Genomic DNA, 26,086 nt, shown 5'->3' on the forward strand with positions numbered 1-26,086 from the left:
CTTTCCTCTCCAATGGCTACAGTGAACACAGTATCAAAAAAATAATCAATTCCTCCCCCATTCCCCGTACCTCTCGTCAACAAGAATTTAAATATGCCATCACCATACCCTACATCCGAGGCACTTCGGAAAAAATAGCCAAGATACTAAAAAAGTATAACCTACACACAGCATATAAGGCCCTACCGCAAACTTGCTACCCTTATCCGTTCTACGAAAGATCAGCTCCCCCTCTCTCTCTGCCTGGAGTTTACAAAGTAACCTGTTCCTGTAAGCTTGCATACTTTGGAAAGACAGGCAGATCAGCATCCATCCGCCTGGAGGAACACAAGTCGTACACCATTAAACACAACTATGGCCATTCAGGCTTGGCTGACCATGTTTTGGACACCACCCACAGAGTATCATGGAAGAAAACCACCATGCTCCACCACAGCAAATTCAAGAAAGAGAGACTTTTCTTAGAAGCAGCAGTAGCTCTCAGAAACCAACCAACTCTTAACAAATACGGTTGCATTAAGCTTCCGAAGATTTGGGAAACACTCATCACCAGAGGTCCCACCTTACATTCCAGGCCACCTACTACCGCCCTTAGAGGGCGCTCCACCTAGATAGGACTTTAGTGTCACCCACGTGGTTGGGCTTAGTATTGTAAGTTTTTGTGTGCATGTTACATTAATTGTTTTTGTAATTCCTGTAGATGTCCTAGTGACTAGGACGAAATATAGGAGTATTAAATTCTAATTTAATTCTTTCTGAGTGTTGTAAAAAATCCATTAATCCTCACAGCACTTAAGCCTCTACACAACGAAGAACTGTAGTCTGCATCCCTTTATCCATATCTCATCATAGAGCATGCTTTCAGTAGTGTTGTATCCCTAAAAATTGGATAATGTACTCTTTACAGATGAGAGTTGTTTCAGTCTTTCCTCCGATTCTAGATGACACTTGATCTGGTAGGAAAGTTGTACTGGTTACCATCACAAGAATATTCTTAAAAGGGACAGATACAATGGTGCTAGGGTCATGGTGTGAGGAGGCATTATACTTCATGGATTCTTCAAGCTACAATTGCTGGAAAAAGGGACTGACTGATGAATGATATTGCAATGAAGTTCTTCAGCGTCGTGCTCAATTGTTCAGTGGTGCTGTAGGTGAAGAATTCATTTTTATAGATGAGAATGCCAGACCACATTGTACACAAGCAGTGGAGATACTTCTGGAGACTGAGGATATTAATCAAATCGAGTAGCCAGCATGCTCCCCAGATCTCGATCCCATAAAACACATGTGGGATGTAATAGGAAGATGCATTACTGCTCAAAATTCCCCCTCTAGAAAACAAGGCCTTATCTTTGCTCTGAAAGAGGAGTATGTCAGTTTGCCTCAAGAATTCCTGAATCACTTGGTGCTAGGCTAAGCATGGTATGACATTGTGAGAGTTGCATCACAGTTTAGGGTGAACACATAGTTTTCTGTAAGTATAGTACATTAATTCCTTAACTACATATTGAAGAAATTTGTAACTTTTGCCAAACACATATTGAAATTTAATTTGTTCCAAATTTATGACACATTTTTTTTGTGAAATATAATTTATTACTATGCTGGCAATAAATTTATGTCCACATTTGGCAGTCATGAAAATTTTTTCATATACAGTAAAAAATATAGTTTCGTCATTGGCTTTTGGACACCAGTGTATCTGCATTCACCATGCTGAGGTGAATGGAATGGTCAGTGGAATGCATTAGGCAATGCATTACACTCACCAACCATCTCCATGCAAAGAACCTTCTCCTTTTGCACATGCTCCTATCCTCCTTATATAGATTACAGGAATGCCCCCCCCCCCTTTCTACAATTCTATAAAACATTCTTCCACATTTAGGTAGCAACAATCCCTTATTAACACGTTCGCTGCCAACTACGAGTATACTCGTAGTTCGTATATGAGCTTCACAAGCCAACTACGAGTATACTCGTATGTCGATTTACCGACCTCCTATGCCAAACATGAGTTAAGCCTTAGAATAATTACCTTAATTTGGACCCTTGGATTCTGAAGAAAGCAGAGAGCACGTCTGGGGTCTTGGTAGAAGGGAAATAATTTCAACTAAAATATAGTATATTATGTATGTGCCTCAGACACCAACTATGAATATACTCTTATGTCGATTACCAACCTCCTATGCCAAGCGCAAGCTAATCCATAGTATAACACATAATTTGTAAATCAATTTAAAACTGATAAAAAATCAATAAAATAATAAAATGAAATCAATAAAATAAAAACCAATTTATTCAAATTACGAATGATACACTTCAAAACAATTTTTCACGCACAATGGTGGTTTTTCCTGGCAAACAGGACAATAATAACGTGTTTCGCGTCGTTGTTTGTTTCGTATACATATTTGGCATGGCTTTGTCGGCAAATATTTTTTTCTGTAGGTGGTAAAATTTCCAAATAATGAAGATCCCGGATCCTGCTGATAATCTGTGATACTGTAAGCTTATCCATTCCAACATTTAGATTAAATTTAGAGATCAATTCGATAAATTGATCTCTAAATTTTAACGCAGTCATTGCATTTCCAGTAATTATATTATAAAATTTATGCGCTTTTTGAATGTATATATCAAGAATGAGTATTGCCAATTTCTTTGGCTATCTAATTGTCTTTCATAACGGGGAATAGTAAGAAAGCATTTGATCAGAAAGATCGATGCCTGACATACCCAAATTATAGTCCCTAACGATATTTGGTTTTAATTGAATTTTACCATTCTGATTTTTTGCATCAACCATTTAAAATTTGCACATATTTGAAATGGAAAGAGATTTCCTCTTATCCTTCCATTTGCAATGATCAGTTCATTAAATTCATCATCGCACATAACATGTAAACTTCTAATTCTTTATCAGTAAGTTTTCTTTTACTGGTCATGGCAAAACTTAAGGTTTTTAGAGATTAGACGCAATAATACCATTCGTCAGTGCATGTAATATGTGGGTGGGGATGATACGAGATTACTTGTAGTTGGCGTATGAAACAAAATTCTGTCTGATAAGCCGGCTATGAGATTACTCGTAGTGACCTTGAAGACGCGAAAGCGCTTGGCATGTGGGAACAAACTATGCCTGAGAGCGTGGCAGCGAACGTGTTAACAAGGACATAAAGAGCCTATTTTCTGTATGGAGAGTGGTTGGTGAATGAATGAATGCATTGTCTGATAGTGTGCTTTACAAACCACATTCATTCAATCTAACTTCATATCCCACATTCTAAAGACCAGTTACCACTTTAGTCAGTCTTCTCTGGTGCTTTCTAATATATCCTTATCACCATGAAAACAAGGGGGACCAAATCTGTGCAGAGTAATCTGTATGAGGCTTGATCAAGACCTTATAATACAGAACAATAACATTTTTTTATTTTTGCTCACACCAAAGTCCTCCACATCATTGCTGTAATCTGATGGGATGAGTTCCTAACTTGTGCAATGTGATCTCTGAATTACAGATCCTTGTCCACCATACCACTCCAGGATCTTTCATCTTCGCTACCTCCTCCAAAATCCCTCCCCCCAAGTGTACATTTTGCATCCCATTGTTGCCTACCAAATTTCAGAACCTTGTATGGTGTAGCAGGAGATATGTCTTTTTTTTTTTTTTCAACGCTAGAGTTAGATAAGAAGAATGATACTAGGAGGTCAGCATTGCCTTTAGGTAATGCAGCAGTGCCTTATGAAAGCATAAATGCATTAAACTTGCATATAATATCGCAAGAGATTAGGTCATCATCATCATCATCATCATCAAATTCCTGCCATGTACCCTCAAGGGGTGTACAGGATATGATAGTACTACATGAAAAATTTACATCATTACTAACTTCCTATCTACAATTTTCCTCCAAATCACTCTTACTTGTCAAGACTCCAACATTGTCAGATGTTATATTTCTATCTTCTAAGGGATTTTGTACCATATCCATCCACTTATATCTTGGTCTTCCTCTGGGTCGTTTTCCTGCCAACCTAGCAGAAAACACTTGTTTTGCTAATCTTTCCTCGCCCATTCTATTTAAGTGACCATACCACCTGAGATTAGCTTTATTAACACCTTCCTGGATGCTGACAATGTCAAGTTCTTTTCTAATATCCTCGTTTTTAATATGATATTGCCATTGATGCCATCTGTTCATGCCTCTAATCTTTCTCAGGACTCTCATATCTGCGGTGTCTAGTCTTTGGTCAAGTGTTTTACTTCTGACCAAGCTCTCAGATCCATAAGTTAAAACTGGTTTCAACACTGTCTTGTATACAGCTAATTTAGTGTTCTGACTAATTTCTTTCTTATTCCATATGAATTTATTCAATTGACTTCCCACGATACCAGCTTTGCTGATTCTGTTGTCTATTTCTATATTTAGTTTACCATCTTCAGTAAAAATTGTGCCTAAGTAGCTGAAATGTTTTACTTGTTCCACAGGTTCTCTATTCACAACACAGTTGACATTTTCAATGATTCTACCTATTTTCATTATCTTTGTCTTTTTATTGCTGACCTTCATACCATATCTATTACAACAGCTATTCAATTTAGTCAGAGAATCTTGCAGACTTGTAGCGGATTTATTTAGAAGTATAACATAATCCGCATAAAGCAAAGAGCTGACATTAACATCTCCAATTTTGATATCAGGTTTAATACCACATTCCTTCATAATGTGATCCATATAGATAATGAATAACAGAGGGGATAATGTACATCCTTGTCTCACACCAGATTTAACATTAAACCATCTTCCTGTACTTCCTTCAATTCTAACTGCTGACTCACAACTCAAATAAAGACTAAGTATTGCTTGATATAATGCCCCATTGACACCATACAACTGCAGCGTATTGAATAGCTTCTCTCTTGGCACCTTGTCATATGCCTTTTCCAAATCGACAAAACTTAAATACAGATCTTTGTTATATTCCCATGCTTTCTCGACTATTTGTCGTAAAGTGAAGATCTGATCCTGACAGCCTCTATTTGGCCTGAATCCAGCTTGTTCTTCACCAAGCTTTTCTTCCACAATTCTTCTCAACCGTTTCTCAAGTATACTTGCATAGATCTTGCCAGGAACACTCAGTAGGGAAATACCTCTGTAATTCTCACATTCAGTTTTATTTCCCTTTTTATATATGGGTACTATGAGAGCTCTACTCCAATCATTGGGAATTCGTCCCTCTGTCCAGGCTTTCTGAACTATGCAGTGCAGCCACTGTAAGACTCTTATACCACCATACTTCAGCATTTCTGGTCGAATATCATCTACTCCTGCTGCCTTTCCACATTTCAAGCCTTTGATGGCTTTTTCTACTTCAAGTATGGATATGTATTCCTCACTGCATGCCTGGTCAGTGTTTTTTATCACTGTGCTGTCATCACTGCTTGTTTCATTAAGCAGTTTTTCAAAGTAATTACTCCATACTTCAAGGATATCTTTTTCTCCTGTTTTCATTACACCTTTATCATCTCTAATTCCTTTTACGGCACTCTTTCCTCCATTCCTAAGCTTCTTCAACAACCTCCAGAATATTTTGCCACCTTCTTGATATTTATTTTCTATATTCTTGCCAAAGTCCTCCCATGACTTTTGTTTAGCTAGTTTTACACACTGTTTAGCTTTCTTACATTTGTCTCTGTATTCTGTAAGAGTAAAAGCTGACTTATTTGCCAGGAACTTTTGATATGCTTTCTTTTTTTCCTTCACTGCCTCTTTAACTTCTTGTGTCCACCAGGGAGTTCTGATTTTTCTATCCTTGCACACAACCTCACCACATGCCTCTGTGGCAGAATCAATCAATGTTTCCTTCAGAGTTTGCCACTGAATCTCCAAGGTTTGATTCCTGTTCTCAAACTCTTTCATTTTCTTTTCAATAATATTTCTGTATTTTAGTCTACAGTTCACATCTGAGAGCTGCTCAACTTTTATTCGCTTTTCTTACATGTTATTCTTTTCAATATGAAATTCAATTTTATCCTGCTCAAGACTAAATAGTGATCACTTCCAATTTCAAATCCTCTGTACACTCTGGTGTCCTGCACCAGGGAGAAAACATCACTATCAACAATAACATAGTCAATGAGACTTTTCTTATTCCTAGCCTCTTCTGTCCATGTGAATTTGTGCACATTTTTATGTTGGAACATGGTGTTAGTAATAACCAGTCCATGTCCTGAGCAGAAATCCAACAGATATTTGCCATTATTATTAGCTTTGCTCTTTTCTCCAAATTTTCCCAAAATATTTTTGTATGTCTCACAATCATTTCCTACTCTACTATTTAGATCCCCAACAAGGATCAACTTTTCCTTTTTCATTGTGTCAGTTGCTTTTTCTAAAGCCTCAAAAAATTCCTCCACTTCTACCTTAGTAGAACCTTCTGTGGGACCATAGGCACAAATAAGTCTCATTGTCCAGTTCCCCATTCTCATATTTGCCCACATTACGATTAGGTGGGGGAATGAAACTACCATTAATGCAAAACATAGGTTTTTTTTTTTTTTTTTTATGAATTTCCATATAAGCATGGAATGTAATTCAGCATGTAAGTGATGTAATTATTTGTTTATTCATTTTTTTCTTAATTCATTCACATGCTGAATTTTTTCTTGAAATGCTTTGACACAGTTGTTGAAAAACAAGGCTTGGATAGAGGATAAGAAATTTTGAATAGATTAGAAGATGAAGACCATCATTACAGCAAAGAATAATATCTTTAAACAAAGCAACAGTTTGGATCAAAAAAGCAGAAATAGTAGAATTCCCAGAGTGCTTCCCACTTGTTGCCACTGCAATGCCATTGGGAACAAGGCAGAGAGATCAGATATGGAAAAGGCATCCTGCAAGAGTGGAATCATGCGTAAAGTTATGATCCGCATTACTGAGAAAAAAGACCTCTCTTTCATAGAAGGAAAGGAGAGAACTGGTTAAAAATAATGATGAGTTATGAAAAAGGTTACCTGCTAATCTGGTTGTTAAACTGATGATCTGCCTTGGATTCAAATCAGTATTGAAAAATATAAGCAGTTTGTGTGTGGAGTATGCCGATGAAATATTGCAGAAATTGACAGATAATAACAATCCCTTCAGAAGCAGCAATGGTTTGTTAAACATTTGGCTTGTTTCAATAATCTGTTTACTTTTATAAAAAAAAAAGTAACAGTACTGGAAGAAAAAAAAAAGCATATGTATATATATCTTATGCAGGGTGTCCCAACAGTCACTGTGTATTTTGGTGAAACAGTGTGATTTTCAAATAAATTTCATGATAAGTATATTTATTTATTTTCATAAAACATAAATATTCATAATATGTTAGAGAAATTATTATAATTTTCATTAATTTTTTAATATTTTCTTTTCAGATGCAAAATTCATGATCAATGTTTAAGAGTGAATTTTTGTTATCTCACATCAAAGGAATGAAGTTTTGTGAAATTAGAGAAAACTTTTCAAAGAGATTTCATACACAGACCTGGTCATACAGATAATATGATTAGAGAATATGTATAAGTTTAAAAGAACTGGGTGTGCGTGTGTGTGATGAGTAGAATATGCCGTCCAAGTCTAGGTCTCCCCCACCAGATCCATCCTGCTGGCCTACAATTTCAAGAACACTGTCATCAAAAAGTTTGCATTCAAGAAACTGCTGAAGTATATCCAGGTGCACAATTCCTGTGACTGTTGCTTCTCCAAAAATATAGCCCTATAAATTTCAAAATTGAATTTTTTCATCCCAATTCCCCAAATGTGGCCCTATCCCATCCAACAATTGGATGGAACAGGGCTTTTTCATCAGTGTAAAATGCAAAATTCTGTAAACTGATGCCTTGAGTATATTTAGTCTTCAAGATCCCTTTATTTACTTAAAATAAAGTAAAAAAGAATAAATATACCTGCCATAATGAAATTTATTTGAAAATCACACAGTATCTCCAAAATATGCAGTGACTTTTGGGACAGCCTGTATATGCCAATTCTTTGACATTTTGTAAAGACATTACTAAAATAATGCTGGATCTAATATCCACTTGATTTATATACTTTTGTAAAGACATTTAATAGGATACTGTATGAAAAATTATTGTTGAAGTTGATGATGATGAATGGAGATGGATAATCTACTGAGCTTGGATACAGGGATTGTTGGATGACAAATGTCAGATATCTGTGAAGGAACATATCAGAGGAAAAGACATTGCACTTTACTCATTATGTATCCTTCAGCCTACTGTAAGCATGCTAAAGGATACATAATGGAGGAGCTTGGCTTTAGAGACCAAACATAGTAATTTTTGATGTCATCTCATGCTTCCAATGAGTGCAGTACTCAATAATGAAAAATGGTCTACTAGCCGAAGACATTCATAAACATCTGTATTTGCAGTAGAATTTAAACTGACATCCTGCTGGTTGGAGAACAAGGCATTATCCACTCAGCCAAATAAGCAACCTATTTACATCTTTCATTGAACACATTGAGCAGTTGTGCACTTACACTTTTATAACTAACACTAAAGAAACAGAGGTGTCTCAGATGTTGGCTAGGTTAGATGTGAATAAGGCTATAGGAATGGATGAAATATCACCATGTATTTTAAGAAATGTGCATCACAGTTGGTTATGCCCTTGACCTGGTTATTTAATGAAAGTCTTGCAGTGGGTAGAGTTCCTAAGAAGTGGAAAGAATGGTTCTAAGACAGATCTCTCCAACACATTGACCACAACTGCAGTTATACAGACTGGCCTATAGCTCTATCATAGACAAGTGTAGATAAGGGAGAATCATATACAGTGACATTCTTAGACTTTGCAAAAGCATTTGATAGATTACCACATGATAAGTTGGTGTACAATCTGCACAGGATGGGAATAGATAGTATATTGGTTAGACTGGATCAGAGATTGGCTCGCTGAATAATACAGCAGGTTGTCTATGATAGAGCAGTGTCTCAAAAATGGAGGGTAACCAGTGGCATGCCCCAGGATTCTGTTTTTGGGCACCTGCTGTTTAACTTGTTTGTAAATGATATATCATGTGGACTGACTGAAGATCTTCATTATTTGCTGATGATGCAAAGTTGGGAAGAATTATAAGTAGCACTGCTGATGTTAATTCCCTTCAGGAAGATTTGAATAGACTTTTTACTTGGACAAAAGTGTGGGGTTGTAGTTTTAATATCAATACGTGCAAAGTGTTGAATTTTGGAGTGCAGAAATATAAGGCTGTGTACCATATCAATAGTGATGTACTGAAGGAAATGGATGAGATTAGAGATTTGGGAGTGATGGTTGACAGTAGACTGAAGTTTAAAGGGCATACTGCTAGTGTTGCAAAGGCTGCACATCGTAATGTTGCTATGATAAGAAGCACTCAACATGTAAGGATAAGTAAGGAAGTGGTTGTGGTACTGTATAAGGAACTGGTCAACCCCACTTGGACTACTGTGCTCAGATCTGGTCACGTGGTTTTCAATGTGATGTGGAGACATTGTAGAGGGTCCAGAGATGAGTGACTAAGATGATATCAGGAGTTTGGAATGCTGGCTATGGAGAGAGGTTGAAGAAATGTGGATTGCAGAGCTTGATGGATAGAAGGAAGAGTTGTGGTATGATGGAAACATTTAAGTAGTGAGAGGATTTTATCATATTAATCCAGAGGGGATTATAAAAAGAGTAGAACGTGAGAGGGGAAGAACCAGAGGTCATTTCTGGAAGTTATGTAAAAGTGTGGTGAAGAGGGGTGTGAGAAGTAGATTTTTTACATGGAGAATTGTCAGTGACTGGAACATTTTACGTGGAGAATATCAGTGAATGGTAATGTGTTCTATTCAGTGAATGGAACACATTACCAGAATGTATTGTTAATGCAAGCAGTGTTAAGGATTTTAAGATTCTATATGATAAATATGTTGTCATTTGAATGAACCTCCCATGATGCATCTATTGACTCCATGGAGGGTGTAATAATAATAATGCATCCCATTCATTCATTCACCACCTACTCTGGCAATGCACACTACTCACTTGTTATCCACTTTTGCAATGCAGTCTATGCATTCACTCAACACTCTCCATTCAAAAAATCAATGTTTCTTTACCATCACTTGCAAGATTACAGAAGCTGCTTAACAAGTCATTGCTTGTGCAATACTTATTTGATAGACTACTACTACTATCAACTTATGCCTCAACTGCAGCATCTCTCCAGCTCTATATATATAAAGTTCTTTATGGCACATTCTCTCAGTCTATTCTCATAATCAAAATTAAGCATTTATTTGGCTCTTGAACCACTGTAATATTTCTGTATTGCTTAGAAATTGGGGATCATCTTTAGGCAAGGAAGCTGCAACAAACAAGATACAGCCTGATCAGTGCTTTATATACTCGCACTATCACTTCTGCGTCCCTATTTATGAGTAATACTTTGCATTTTGCCAGCAATTTTGTAATCAATTTATTCATTATAGAGTATCCTATACTGTATTGAACTCAATGCCAAAATATGAACTACAAAATTTAGTTATTTAATCTATATAAAACATTATCTAAAATAAATTCACTATGCCTTAAAAAATTATTAAACAATTTGAAAAACTGTTGCAACAGAAGTGATGGGAAAGATGTAGCTTCAACAATTAACATATCATCACTGCTTATTAAATTTTGTAAGGTTCTTGGTGAAAAGGAAATGCATTTATATCTAAAAAGAGCAAAATCAGCAGAAAAGGTAAAAAGTTTAACGTGTGAATATGAGAGCTGGGGACAAAAATAAAGCAATTGATCTATAGGTGAAGACTACTGATGTTCAGAGGAAAACTGGGAGAGGTGGAAAAAACTGGCAATGAAACATTTAACATATAGATTGAGAATGGGGGCAGAAATAAAGCAATTAATCTAATCTAAGGATGGAGACTACTGATTTTCTGAGGAAAACTGATAGGGATGAAAAAATGGCATCTTGGGTAAAACCATATTCAAATGAAATAGAAGATATTATTAATAATCAAGTGGGTGTAAGCAGTGAGAATAAAAGGCTACATGGACTTTTATTGTTTAAGCAGAATGACAAATGACTAGTAAAAAAAGTTACTAAAAGTTATTGGTAAAAAAGTTAATCTCCCTGTCAATTCTGAAATAAGAAGAGTAGAGAAAATGAGTTTTAAATAGTACTTGTGGATTAATGTGGACCAATGTGTCCTCTAATTTTTGCCAGCCCATATGCACATAAAAGACATTTCGTGAGCAACTTCCCAGCTTGAGACTCAATAAGTGTGCTAATGTAATATTTCTGATATTAATGTTGTTTTTTTTCCATCTAACTGTAACCTGTAAAATTGCAAGCCTAAATGAATTTGCTTAATTCCGCATAGTTAGCTTATATCCACACAAAGGCAAGTCCATCACCAATGGAATGAGTTCAAGTGACTGGACTGTCTAGACAGTAGACACTTTGAACACACATGCCTCTGCAACTTGTAGACATCAGCATCAGTTCGCCTACATGGCATAGGCTATATGTAACTAATTACAGGATATTAAGTTGGAATGGGTTAGAGTAGCGAGCGTTTCTCAACCTTTCTAAGCCCAAGGACCAGTAAAATGCCTAAAACAATTCTATGGACCACTAAGTTATGTAATTTTTTTTTTAATTGGATGTAGGATTACCAACATTTTGGAAAAACTGTGCCTTTTATAACATAATAAATCTAAAAGCATGTTTTGAATACATATGGAAACATAACTAATTAAGTTGGAAGTAAATGATTAAAGTGTATTATTACTGAACAAAGTTTTAATTTTTATTAAACAAATAAAGGTGTCAGTTTCCGATTTGCTGTGGGCAAATGAATGGGTATGTCAACGCCTTCCTGCTGATACACCCATTTATCTGCCCACAGTAACTTTTATCTTTTTTATGTTATCCTATTCATCTGCCCACACTCATTAAGCTTACTCCACAACAACTTTTTTAGCACAGTTTATACCATGGGCAAATGAATGAGGAATGTCAGTGCCGTCCCGCTGAAACCTTCATTCATCTGCCCAGAACAACGTTTATCTTTAATCCCCATTCATCTGCCCATACTCATGAAGCTGACCCCACAACAACTTTTATCTTCACGCACTCTCTTATTCGACCTGAGACATGTAAATTGTTCCATTTGCTAAGTGCATCGTGAGACGAGGGAAAAATGTTGTTCTTATCTTACTCCATTCATCATAATACTGAATATGAACTTGACATTCATGGATTCCATCATGGATGACATCCCTTGTCCTTTCCAAACCCTCCCCTGCATAAACCCAAAAATTTCACTCAGAACATCTCAAAGCCATTAATGCCCCCCCCCCCCATCCATCCACACACACACACACACTTCTGGCAGATACGAATCACCTTATTTCCCTGATGAGTTTTCCATGGCCAGCAAAAAAAATTTAAGACATCCTGTTATGTGAGGTCCTTCCCAATATCTATAAACAGTCCAACCCACAATGTCAGTCACAAAGTGCCATCCAGGTGGTCGGGTGCATTTTCCTGACGGTGACCATATGGTGTGTATATACCATACGCATATGATTTGTACTGATCATGTTATGATGGTGGTTTTAATTATATTCGTGCTGTTTTATCCAAAGGCACAACAGTGGTCATCCTAAATCTGGTAGAGTCATTAATCGTGTGGTGGTTTTATTTATATCCATCCTGTGTGCTGCTTGTATTCGTTACATTGTGATGTGTGTTTCTGTACAATCCATGACCATACGGATGTTGTTGTCTGCATGTGACAGATTTGGTGTGCTCAGCCGCATGCAACTGTACACGATACGGAACTTCGCTAAACTGGACACAGGCAGCTATCCTCCTCACCAGCGGAGCTGAGCCTCACCGTGATGTCACTTTGATGGACCCAATTTTGTCCGACATTGGAAATGGATTAATTCCAAAACCAGTAACGAGAATAATCGGAAACTGTAGTACGAATAAATAATATGATATAATTACGTTACTACTTACTTTTAATGAGATGGTTCAGCTTCTTGGCCTTTTCAGAGTTGCTGGATATCTGGCTCAATATTGATCAATTTCAGTTGATGATCAGCACACACACACTAAGACTATTTCTGTATTTTGTTTTTGTTTGAAGGAGCGATGAAAATCCTTTCACACAAAGATAGATTGTAGAAAATTGCATACAATTTTCAATGCTTCTTCAGATAATTTGGGAAATTCAGTTCTCACTGAAGGCGAGATCCAGAAGCGAGCCAAACCAAGATCATGGAATTACATTTTAAGCCCACTGTCACTTAAAAAGCTCAATTAACTGTTCTTTTTTTGATAACAAAAGGTCATTCTGTGACTATAAGCCTGAAATAAATCTCAAACTGACAGAAATTTCTTATAAAAGTTATTCAGAAAATATGTTTCAAAATTCTTTTTCAGAGTTTTGAGGTGGTCACAAACCATTTCCAGAAACTCAGAATCAACAAAAAGATCATTTTCCACTAAAAAGGATTCCTATGTTGGAAAAGGTGCAAATTATCTGTCTTTTACATAACTAATGCACAACACCAATTTTTTTTTTCTTTTTCTCGAATGCCTTTATTTTGTCGTAGGTATCAAGAATAGTTAAAGAATTTCCCTGAAGGGAGAGATTCAGTTCATTTATTTTCAAAAAAATGTCTTAAAGATAGGATAGTGTTGATAACCATGCTTCGTCAACAAGAAGTGATTCAAAAGAATTATGTTCATTTACACAATAAAACTTTGTGCCTTAATTCAAATAATATTGTTAGTACTTTGACCCTGGAAAGCCAGCGAATTTCGGAATGAAGCAAAAGTTGTATATATTCACTGTCCATTTCATCACAGAATAATGAAAATAACCTGTTATTTAATGGTCAAGCCTTAATAAAATTAACTGGCTTTACAGCGTTGTATAGCACAATTTTAAATTCTGGTGGCATTCCTTTGGAGGCCAACCTTTCCCTATGTATGGAACAATATACCCGATTCATATCCAAAGCCACTTCCTTGACCATAGAAACAACCCTGAACTATCCCTGCTTGTAAGGGCGCAAGCTCCAACCAAACAGAAGCCCATGCATTTTGCCCACTGGATTCCTTTGTATATTATGTAATTATTGAGAGTGTGAAATATTTCTTCTCCAGTTGTACAGGATGATAAAGTTCTACAAAACAGAATATCATTATGAATGTTGTTATCATGCGCATATCTTACATAGCATATTAACTGCGCAACATCTGTAACATCAATAGTCTCGTCTATTTGTAATGCATAATAAGGGCTCTTCTTAACTCTTTCGATTAACTGAGATTCTACGTCACCTGCCATATCATTAATTCTGCGACCTACAGTGTCATTGAAAGAGGAATCAGATCAACATCTTGTTTTTACCACATCTTTTATAGCTGGAAGTAGTAAATTTTCCCCGATAGAATGAGGTTTCCCTGTTTTCGCTATGCGCAAACTTAAGAGAGAGATGCTTCCAGTGCCTTGCTATTAATTGAACCATGGGCAAAACTACATCTTTCCCATGATTTAATGTCACTAAGTGTCGCTGAAATTTTTTTTTTTTTTTCAATTTGCTTATTTTTCACATCACAATGTTTAGTTTCTAAATGTCGGAGTTTTGCAGGTTTCATGAACTCGTTCAACAACACTTCTTAACACAAAACACATTGAGGTTTCTTCACTTTCATCTCCACACCAAGTAAACCCGAATTCCAAATATGAACTGTTATATTTCCTACTGTATTTTTTCTTTGAACTGCTTGTTTCTTCTACTTTAATAGTATCGGATTTACTCGCCGTTACAATACGTGTATCACAATTAGGGTTAGCATCACCTGTTTCATTTGCTCTTCTTTTCAAAGTCCTAGTTCTAAGCCACTTTTCTGTTATTAAAAAAGATTTCCAAAAAAATACTGGGATTAACTCACGACACACTTTGTCCAAGTATCATTTAGCACTTCTGAAGGTATACTGAACCTTTGTTGAAGGAGGAAAACCTTCAGTAATAAAAATCAATAAACAACAAGCAATTGGTTGAAATGTGGATAACACATGTTCACTTCAAATCTGCAAAACAGCAAGGAAAGGCGGAAGCAATAAAACTATATTGTTGTTCACTTCACCCCTCTTATTATTCATCATTCTGCCGCTACAAATTATTGTAGTGCCAGAATGATGAGTAATAAAAGAGGAGTGAAGTGAAAAACAATGTAGTTTTATTGCTTCTGCCATTGAACATTCTGATGCTATTTGTTGGGTTTTTTTAAGTCACCATTTGATTTCAATAATTTTTATTTACTTCTTCAATTTTAATTTGTTTGGATAAGTAAAAAATATATATTTATTTAATTAATTTTAGTCTGCCTGCAGACCACACTGTCCCATCATTGCGGACCAGGTTGAGAAACACTGGGTTAGAGTAATATTGGAGTGGGAGCACTGAAGAAATTAGTAAATAAATGATACTTGTCACTTATTTCATCATATAATTCATTTTTATACATTAAAAAATTATTGACTGTAAATTAGATATTCTATAAGTAAAAATTTTGTGCTTGTAGTTACTAGCATTTGTGCACCTTTTTTTTGAGTGATGTGTGCTTACACACATTAGAGGAAATTGCACAGATTAGAGGAAATGATGATGTGGACCATAAGAATGTAGAGGCAAGTAAGTTTATTAGTAATCTAAATAACCAAATATTCAGTCTGAAACTTACAGATCATCCAAGACTGTGTAACTGACAATTTGAGAAGGTAGAATAACAACAATGGTTTTTGTAAACAACAATGGTTTTTGTAAGTAATTGTTCTTCCAATTACCCTCTACAGGGTAATTGGAAGAACAATAGAATACTGCACCCTTTGATTGAAAAAGGTATAGTTTCGATTCTTGTCATAAGAATCTTTATATTGAAGGTGAGTTAGCCTATGTCATACAGAGGTAACAGGATGTTTTCTCCCAGAAATTTGGTTTTTCATCCAGCATATAGGAAAATTGGCCATGAGAACATAAAATAAGCATAGTGCAATACAAAAAGGGAAAATCAGATCAGAATCAGTGCAATACAAGGGGAGGGGGTCTGGAAAGTTCTAATAAACATCAAGAACAAAAATAAGATTTAAGCAAGTGATATAACCACAAGAAAGAACATACTAGTAGCAGAGTTATGAAGGTGACTTATGTGCTTATATTCGTATATCCTCATATGTTCTTTCTTGTGGTTATATCAGTTGCTTTAATATCATTTTTGTTTTGGGTGTTTATCAGAACTGTCCAGAACCCACCCCTCTCATATTGCACTACACTTATCTTATTATTATTATTACTATTGTTACATAGCACTTCCAAGGACTCATCATGGGAGGGATATTAAAGCAACTGATATAACAAGAAAGAATAACCACTAGAACAAAAAACAATATAATTTTTGTTCTAGGTGTTTATCAGACCTTTACAAGCTGTCCCTTGTATACATGAAACTGATATATATGAGGAACAAGGGTTTCCAAATTTTTGGTAGGGAAATACATTCAATTATGATTCAAGTTAGAACAATGCAGACACTCCAGTCTTGCATCCTCTATAAAAAATCCCACAAGTCTGGTCTAGCTCAACATGCAGCAGACATTGCCCACAGAATCTTCTGATTTAGTACTTGCCTTTTATGTAGACTGTTTCAAATTTGAGCACTCATTCAAAGATCATGTTTGAACTTAACACCCATGTTTCCCTATCAAAAATTTGAGAAAGTCTTATTCTTATTAGCTGTAAACAATAATTTTTTACCCTTGTATATGCATAAGAATCGTATCCACTGTATTGTGACTGCACAAGGATTTAGCTTGTTTCTCACTTATGAAATCCATTGTTGCTCTTCTACCTTTGGAATTGTCAGCTACATCAAGAATGATCTGGGAGTTTTAGATCCTAGTTATTTGTATTAATAATAAACTTTCTTGTGTCTAATTGTTCTTATAGTCTTGAGGAAGAAAAATATCCTAAGAAGAGACCAATATTTAGTAGGACTAACAGAATACTACTGTCACTTAAGAATTGTAGAAACAATCAGAAAATTATTCAAGTAACAGAAATCTGAAGGACACTGAGTGTTACAATAGTGTGTCACAACACGCTGAAGATATGTTGAGAAATGATGACAATGGTGATAAATCAATGTTTATTAGTATTATTATTATTATTATTTGGTAACCTCCATGGAGTCTTCAGACTCATCGTGGGAGGCTCACTCAACCAGCAATATGTCTATCATAATGAGCTCTGAAGTTATTTACACTATCTGCACTCAGGCAATGCATTCCACTCACTAACAACTCTACATATAAAAAATCTACTCCTCACTCCCTTCTTCACCACATCCCTATCCAACTTCCAGGGATGGTCCCTCGTTCTTCCCATATTAACATCCACTCTTTTTATAATTTCTTCTGTATTAATCTGATAGAATCCCTTAACCAACTTGAAGGTCTCTATCCTATCTCCTCTTTTCCTCCTATCCACCAACCTCTGTAATCCACATTCTCTCAAATACTCTTCATAACCAACACTGCAGAGTCCTATCACTTTGGTTATTTGTCTTTGGACCCTCTCTAGTGTTTTCACATCAATGAAAACTAGGTGGCCAAAAATCTGAGCACAGTAGTCCATTGTGGTGTGACCAATGCCTTATATAAATGCACTGCCACCTCTATATCCCACATGTCAATGTACTTTTTATCTATTGCTGCTATAATAAAAAGTACATTGCTATGATAAAAAGTACATGTCAATGTACTTTTTATCATAGCAGCAATATGATGTTCAGTCTTTGCAACACGTGTGATGTGCCAACATGGAGTCAGAAGAGAGACCACTCAACATGGAGTCAGAAGACTCCATGTTGAGTGGTCCACTGAGTGCTTCATATACCTATCATACCTCTCTTTGAACTCATTCACTGATGAAACATTCGGAACTACTTCAGGCAACCCATTCCACCATTCAAGCAAAAAGTGCCTTAGCTCTCTGCCAATCATTGATGTACAAATTAAAAAACAGAGTACCAAGTACTGAACCTTGTGGTACACCCTGGCCTACACCTGCCTTCTCCTGGACTTGACTCCTCCATAACCCACTCTCCCTAAACAAAATCACCATATTCATAACCATCCCCATTTATTTCAATTTATGCAACAGAGTTCAATATGGAATCCTGTCAAATGCTTTTGCAAAGTGTAGTAGTATCACTGAGTAACCATTTACATTATCCAACAGTATTGTAACTATTATAAAAATTATGCAATTCACTAAGGCAAAATCTACCCTTCATAAAACCACCTTGCCCGTGATAAAGTACCATATTCCTATCTGCTGTCTTTTCCCAATAATCACTCTCCTGAGATACTGATTGGCCTATAATTTGCTACTTCTGTCTGGGAGTCACCTTTATGCAGCAGGAGTATTCTGTTCTCTTTTAACTCCATTGGCACTTTTCCAATACTGAGATTCAAATTAAACAGCTTTGTCAGAGGAATTGAAAATTCCCTTGTACATTCTTGTAATACATGGGCCAATGGCATTATAGGCAAAACATTATGCTATAATGACTTATTTTTCATGGTATTAACAACACCACAAACACTTTTATCACAAAGATGTTTTATTAACGCTTATATTTCGCTGATTTTCAACTCAGCATCATCAGAGCACAACACACATGTAAATGCGACAGTGAGTGACTGAAACAATATAATTGCAAAAGACAAAAGATCTAAAGTCCTATTTTTGGCGCCCTCTAACGAAAAAAAAAAAAAAAAAAAAAAAAAACCAGCAGTTATCCAGGAGTTTTTCTTAGGATAACCATCTCCCAAATTTTTGGCAAATTAATGCAACCATATTTGTTAAGGTTGGGAGAATTCTTCAAAGCCATTGCTGACTCAAAAAATAATCTTTCAGATCTATAACAACTCCTAAATAGCACATTCGTTTTCCTCCATCTAATCCTGTGTGAAGGAATGTCCAAAGCGTGGTCTGCCAGTCCTGACTTACCATAGTAATAGTAGCAAATGTATCTTTCATGTTCTTCCAGGCGGATGTTCACTGATCTTCCTGTTGGCCATAATAGGCCAAGTCACAGTCACACAGAACTTCATACACTCCTGGGTGTGCTAAAGGGTGAAGTTTATCCTTAGGTGAGTGGATCAGAGTTGCCAGCTTGACATGAGGTTTGAAAGTGGTGTGAAGGCCATGTTTCAACAATACTTTGACTATCTTTTCCGATGTACCTCGGATATAGGGAATAGAAATGGTCATGTTGTATTCTTGTGTATTAGGGGAGGACAGAGTAATGGGCCTATGTAGTATTTTATCTATTTTGTAGGGTTTGTAGCCATTGGCTAAGAATGTATGGTGCAGGTATTGGAGTTCAGTGGTCAGAGCTGTATCATTAGAACATATGGCTCTGGCTCTCTGTGTAAGTGTTTTTAAAAGGCTGTACTGTTGGACTGGATGATGATTGGATTGTTTATGTAGGTATCTTCCTCTGTGTAGGCCTTCTGTAAATAGAAAAAGACAGTGATCCATCTGAAAGGCGGGTGACTAATGTGTCAAGAAATGGTAAACATCCCGTTATTTGATTATTTTTCTACTGTGAAGTGAATTTTGGGGTGTTGGCTGTTTAGGTAGGTGACAAAAGCATCCAAAGTGTCTTGTCCATGGGACCAGATGGCAAACACATTATCTACATAGCGTAACCACAATTGTGGCTTGTATGTAGCTGTGGTAAGTACTTTGTTTTCAAAGTGTTCCATGTAAAAATTTGCTAATGGGGGAGAGAGGGGGAAACCCATAGCAGTACCATTAATCTGTTTGTAGAATTACGTTGAAAATGAGCAAAATATAAACGTTAATAAAACATCTTTGTGATAAAAGTGTTTGTGGTGTTGTTAATACCGTGAAAAATAAGTCGTGAATAACCATCAACACCTAAGCTTATCTGTTAGATTATGCTATAATGCCAATTATGTTAAAATGTCATTATCATTATTATTATTATAAGTACAACAAGGCCTCAGACAACTAATTATATCACATATAAATATAATAATCACTACGGAAAAGCCACTCGAAGCTTCTACATCCCAGATATAATAAATAAACTACCTTTTGAATACAGGAACCTTACAAACTACAATAACCTGAAAAGAGCCCTAAGGACATAAGAAACACGCACCCTACACACCTTAATGAAACACAATATATTAGTTCAGGCTTTCCAGTTCAGCGACGAGTCATGACATTCAAAATTACTGTTTGAGTATGTGTGTGTGTGTGTGTGCGCGCATGTGCATCCCTGCATATCAGACCTATCAAACATTATTATTATTATTATTATTCAGGCCTCCATGGAGTCAAAAGACTCATCGTAGGAGGTCCTTTCTAAGAAACACGTCTATCAAGACTCATCGAGGGATGTCCCTTCTAGGAAACAAGTCTATCATACCACTCCTTAAATGCATTGACCGTTCTCGCTCTCACCACTCCATCAGGCAATGCATTCCATGGTTCAACCACCCTCCATACAAAGAAACCACTCCTCATCCTCTTTCTCACATTTTCCTTACATAACTTCCAGGGATGACCCCTTGTCATGACTCATTCCCGATGTTCAACCAAGCGAAAGAACTGTCCAGTGTCAACCCTGTAACCACCTTTCAACAGTTTAAAAGTCTTAATCATACCACCCCCTCCTTCTATCCTCCAAGCTCTGCAGACTACACTCCCTCAGCCGATCCTCATAACCAACATTGTACAGTCCTGACCCCATCTTTGATATTCACCTTTGTACCCTTTCCACAGTTAATTTATCCCCTTCACATCCTGGAGACCAGATCTGTGAACAATAGTCTAAGTGTGGTCTGATCAGAGTCTTATACAACAGAATGACAACCATTTTATCTCTGCAGGTCAGTGTCCTTCTCATTATTGCAGCAATCCTCTGTGTTACCTTCACCACCTTTGCAATATGTCCCCTAAATTTCAGGTTTCTATCAATCATCAACCCAGATCTCTTGTCTACCCAACTTCCTCTAATTTAACTCCTCCCAAAGAGTATGCAGCGTCCCATCGATGTGTCCCAAACCTCATGACCTTACATTTTGCTGCATTAAACTGACATCCCCATTCATTTGCCTATCTATCTAGCATATTCAAATCCTCTTGCAGTGCTACCACATCTGCGCTATTACTAATAACATTTCCACGGATAATGTTATTGATATAAAGGTTAAAAAATATAGGTCCTAGTACTGAGCCCTGTGGAACCCCACTTGTAACCTTCTGCCTCTGATATTGCTCCACCATACACAACTCTCTGATACCTATCGGACAGCCAATCCTGAATCCAGTTGACAATCTGACATCCAGACCCATGTGCAGCAACTTGTATATCAGCTTATCATGTGGCTCCCTGTCAAATGCTTTTGCTAAGTCTAGGAAATTTGCAGTATATACCTTTCCCTCATCTAATGCTCTTGTAACTTTATCATAAAAGGCTAGCATATTGCTAAAACAAGAGAGCCCCCCCCCTCACAAATCCATGTTGACTCTCACAGATAACATTACCCTCATCTTCCCAATTCTGTATACCTTCCCTAACTACTTTCTCGAAGATCTTACTAACTACTGATGACACACAAACTGGTCTATAATTAAACACTTCCAGTTTGCTATCGCCTTATGCAATGGTACTTGCAATCTTACCTTCCTTCCATTCCATGGGCACCTTTCCTGCAGCCAGACGTTCATTGAAAAGCCAGGTCAAAGGCACTGTCAGTTCCTTAGCACATTCTCTCAAAACTAATGGTGAAATACCATCCAGTCCCACAGCTTTACTAACTTTCAGAGTACTCAGTATGTGGAACACACTCTCCTCCTGCAAATCTAAACCTCGAACCTGCCCTATCCCCCTCTAGTATTCAAATTGACTTCTCCAAGATGAAATACTCTAATAAAGTGTTCATTGAACAATTCCACTATGTCCTTTGCATCAGTCACTCTATTCCCATTTTTATCCCACAATGTCATTCTTCCACAGTCATTTCTCCTCCTACTGGCCACATAGCTAAAAAATTCCCTAGGATTTTCCTTGGATCTAAGAGCCAATCTTTTCTCATATTCCAGTTTCACCTTCCTTACCATACTAGTCACTTTTCTAGCCTGTGTCTTATATTCTTCATGCATCTTCTCTTCACCTGTCTCCTTATACCACTTCCATAGCCTCTTTATCGCATGCAGTTCCTGTTTAATATTGTTTGTCATCCACTTTACTCCAATTTGTGTCCTCTTCTTCTTCACTCATGGAATACAGCTTACAATTGCTGCTAACAAATATTCCTTCACAATTTCCCAAGTACTAACGATATTCTGGCCTTCCAATATTCCTCCCTCCACGAAACTTCCCTATGTTGATGTCTAAGACTATTATAATCACCTGCTTTATAATTCAACATACGTTCCCATCTCTTTGATACTCCTGCATGTCTATTCATTTTCCACATCAAAACCATGTGGTCACTCTCTCTCCAACTGGTGGGAGAGATGTCATCTCGGTTATTATCAGCTCTTCTGATGCTATAACGAAATCCAAAACTCTTGAAACTCTTGTTCCCTCTGTTACATGTTGCCTAAGACACTTGTCCCTCAAGAATTCAAGAAATTCCATTCCCTTATTGTTACATGCATCTTCCTTTCCCCAATCTATACTGCTGTAGTTAAAATCTCCCATAACAATCATTCTTCTTGCACTTGCCACGCTAAACTGTCTCAACATTTCCTGGTCCCCACCCTCTGTGCTGATTGGTCTGTAGCAACACCCCACTAAATATCCTGTCTCGGCCACCTGCACCTCACACCATATGCTTTCAAAATCATTAGTGTCACAGCCTTCCAAAGCCTACTTCCAACACATCAATCAGACCAATAAACAATAACTAATGAGTGTCATCCTCATATAAGATTATCAAGAAAGCTTCAGGGATGCAAGCTAAGAAATTACATCTCGACCGATATCAACCAAAAAACAAACAAACAAAAAAATCCATTTATTACATTTAAGTGCTGTAGTTACAGCACTTAAATATATTAAATCAGAAATTGTAAATATATATATAATTTATTGTTATTGTATAAATGCTGTAAAAAATGCAATGTTATTCAACCGCAAATATAAATTGCCAACTACTGTAACTATTATTAATACATTATACAGAAAAAAAGAGGAAATTTTGTATGAATTTCATTGTTAAAACAAAAAAAAAAAAAAAAAAAAAAAACAGAACTGTGTGTGTTGTAAATATGTAATTACAATATGTAATCATAATTTTAATTAAAAAATTGTATGTGGTATGTAATTTATCTTATAAATAATAAAATGTTAAAATAAAAATGCAGGTATCTCCATGGAGTCAGAGGACTCATTCTGTGGGAGATCCATTATTCACACACTAGCCATCATTCATACAATACCTATCATATCTCTCTTTTAACTCATTCAGTGATGAAGTGCCCACAGACACCTCAGGCAATCCATTCCACCCAATCACCACCTTCAAAGCAAAAAAAACCTAGTCCTAACATCCTAGCTAACCACACTCTTACACAACATTCACTGGTGACCTCTTGTTCTGAAAAAATCAATCTCTCCCTTCTTGCATGTACTGAAAAAGAAGTCTTCAATGTCAATCCTATAAAACCCCTTTAATAACTTAAATGTTTCTATTATGTCTCCTCTTTTTCATCTATCAGCTAATTTTTGAAGCCTACAGACTGTCAAGTTATTCTCATAGGGAGCATTCCACAGACCTACCACAATCTGTCATTTGCCTCTGGATTCTCTCTGCAACTTCTTTATTCTCTTCATATGACAAGGCATTTATGTTATAATAACTATAAAAATTTTATATTTCATAAAAAAGAAACAAAAATAATCTCAGTCTTTAAGTATACCTTCACAAGACCAAATAATAGTCCTTTAACCCAATTTGATGCTCTAGCAAATCGATCTACAGCTTCTTGCAACTTCTTGGTATCCGCTGAATCAGCAGGGGCCTGAGAGAGATTTGAGGCACCAAATGAGGATAGCAACAAGGCCAAAAAGAGATTCAGCACCTATAAAATATTTGAAAAACTTAACTTCATTGAATATAGGAGTTAGAAGCATAAGTATAGTATTTCATGTACTTATGTATATATATTTTAAGTAATACAGAAATAAAGTAATGCTCATAACACTGAAATAAAATGCTCTGTGGAGATAATTAGCTGCTGAGCCATGAGAAACATCACGCTCATTAGTTGACATAAGTTACGGCTAGCACAGCATGGAGTGAACACTAGGCATAGGATTCTTTGGAGAAATATAAATTGCTATGTAAAGGAAATTACAGACATGAAAAATTGTTCCAGTCTTAATCTGAGTGGCAATAATTATTGTGCTAAGCATTTTGAAGGTTATTATTTTTAGAGGTAAGTCCACACGTAAGTCCACAGTAATAACTTTAATTAAGAAATAAGGTAGATATTTCGTACTAAAAATAATGGTACATCTGCAGTGTTACAAACAGACAGGAATAGAATACAAGTAATGAACATTCGGTGGATCACCTATTAAAATACAATGTTGTCACGAGCTAGGAAATGAAAGAAATTAATAAATAATTAATATTTAACATAATTAGTTTTTTAATGATTACATAAAATAAAAGTCTCCCAGATCTTCGAGAGAGACAGAGGCAATCATTTCGATTTAAATTCGGTCGGTGTAAAAAAAGCTTCACAACTTTCTTTAAAGAGGTGTTCATATTTGAACCCGCATCTATGAAGTAGAATAGCTTTATCCCACTGGATATTATGGGTAGTGGTAATACTGTGTTTTGCTAGACCAGACTTCTGAGGTTTGTTGTAATCAATATAATATTGATGTTCTTTAATTCTTTTTTCCACAGAACGGCCAGTTTGTCCAAAATAAGAAACATCGCATTCACAAGGAATTTTGTAAACGCCAGCCAAAGACAGAGATGACAGTTTATCTTTTGCAGAAGGCAATAAGGAAGAAATTTTGTTGATAGGAATATAAGTGGGAATCAATTGGTGCTTTTTTAAAATTCTACTTATAGGTTCTGAGATTCCTGGAATGTAGGGTATTGGAACTCTGCAAACTGTTGAAGAAACAGGTATTGGAATATAAGATTCAATTATCCATTGGATTTGATTAGGGTGGTAATTATTAGATACCATTACCTTTTTAATGATGGAAAGTTCTTGTTGTAAGATTTCTGGAGAAGATCAAACTTTATGTGCCCTATTAATTAGAGATTTAAGAATGCCAAATTTTTGAGATGTATGGTGAGCAGACATTTTATGAATGTATCTGCCAGTAAATGCGGGCTTTCGAAAGATGCTTGTAGATTAGGTACCAGAAGAAGTTCGAGTAAACAGGATGTTCAAAAATGATAAAGTACCAGAATTTTCCTTTTCCATGGTGAATTGGATACGAGGATAAAGGCTATTTATCTGGTGTAGAAAGGTGGAAAGCTCATCTTCAGTATGTGACCAAATGGCAAAAACATCATCGACATAACGATACCAAAGAGATGGTTGAGGGTGAATGGATGAAAACATAGTCTCTTCGAATTGTTTCAAAAAATAGTTAGCCAGAGGCGGAGACAAAGGACTACCCATGGCAGTACCTTCAACTTGTTTGTAGAACTTGTTTTTCCAACTAAAATAACCTGAATGGATAACAAATTCGAAAATTTTTGCTATATCTGGAGGGTAATCTTCATATAATAAATTAACTGTGTCGGCTAATGGGATATTGGTAAACAGAGATCCAATGTCAAAACTGACTAACAACTCAGACTCTTCGAATTTTTAAATCCTTGATTTTTTCCAGGAAATCTGTTGAATTTTTTATG

General features: G+C 36.3%; 1 protein-coding gene across 1 annotated transcript in view; it reads right to left on the reverse strand.

Annotated features, from left to right (window-relative positions):
• The window catches only part of LOC150098179 (sodium channel protein para-like), a 1,334,265-nt gene that overhangs the window by 394,715 nt on the left and 913,464 nt on the right, over positions 1-26,086 (reverse strand). The window contains 1 exon segment of the mRNA XM_090406598.1: positions 24,117-24,278. Within this exon segment, the coding sequence (XP_090262724.1) occupies positions 24,117-24,278 (162 nt within the window).

The sequence above is a fragment of the Typopeltis vanoorti genome, chromosome 16, assembly GCF_054136105.1.
Source record: "Typopeltis vanoorti isolate ZY-2024b chromosome 16, IOZ_Tvanoo_1.0, whole genome shotgun sequence".
NCBI lineage: Eukaryota > Metazoa > Arthropoda > Arachnida > Uropygi > Thelyphonidae > Typopeltis > Typopeltis vanoorti.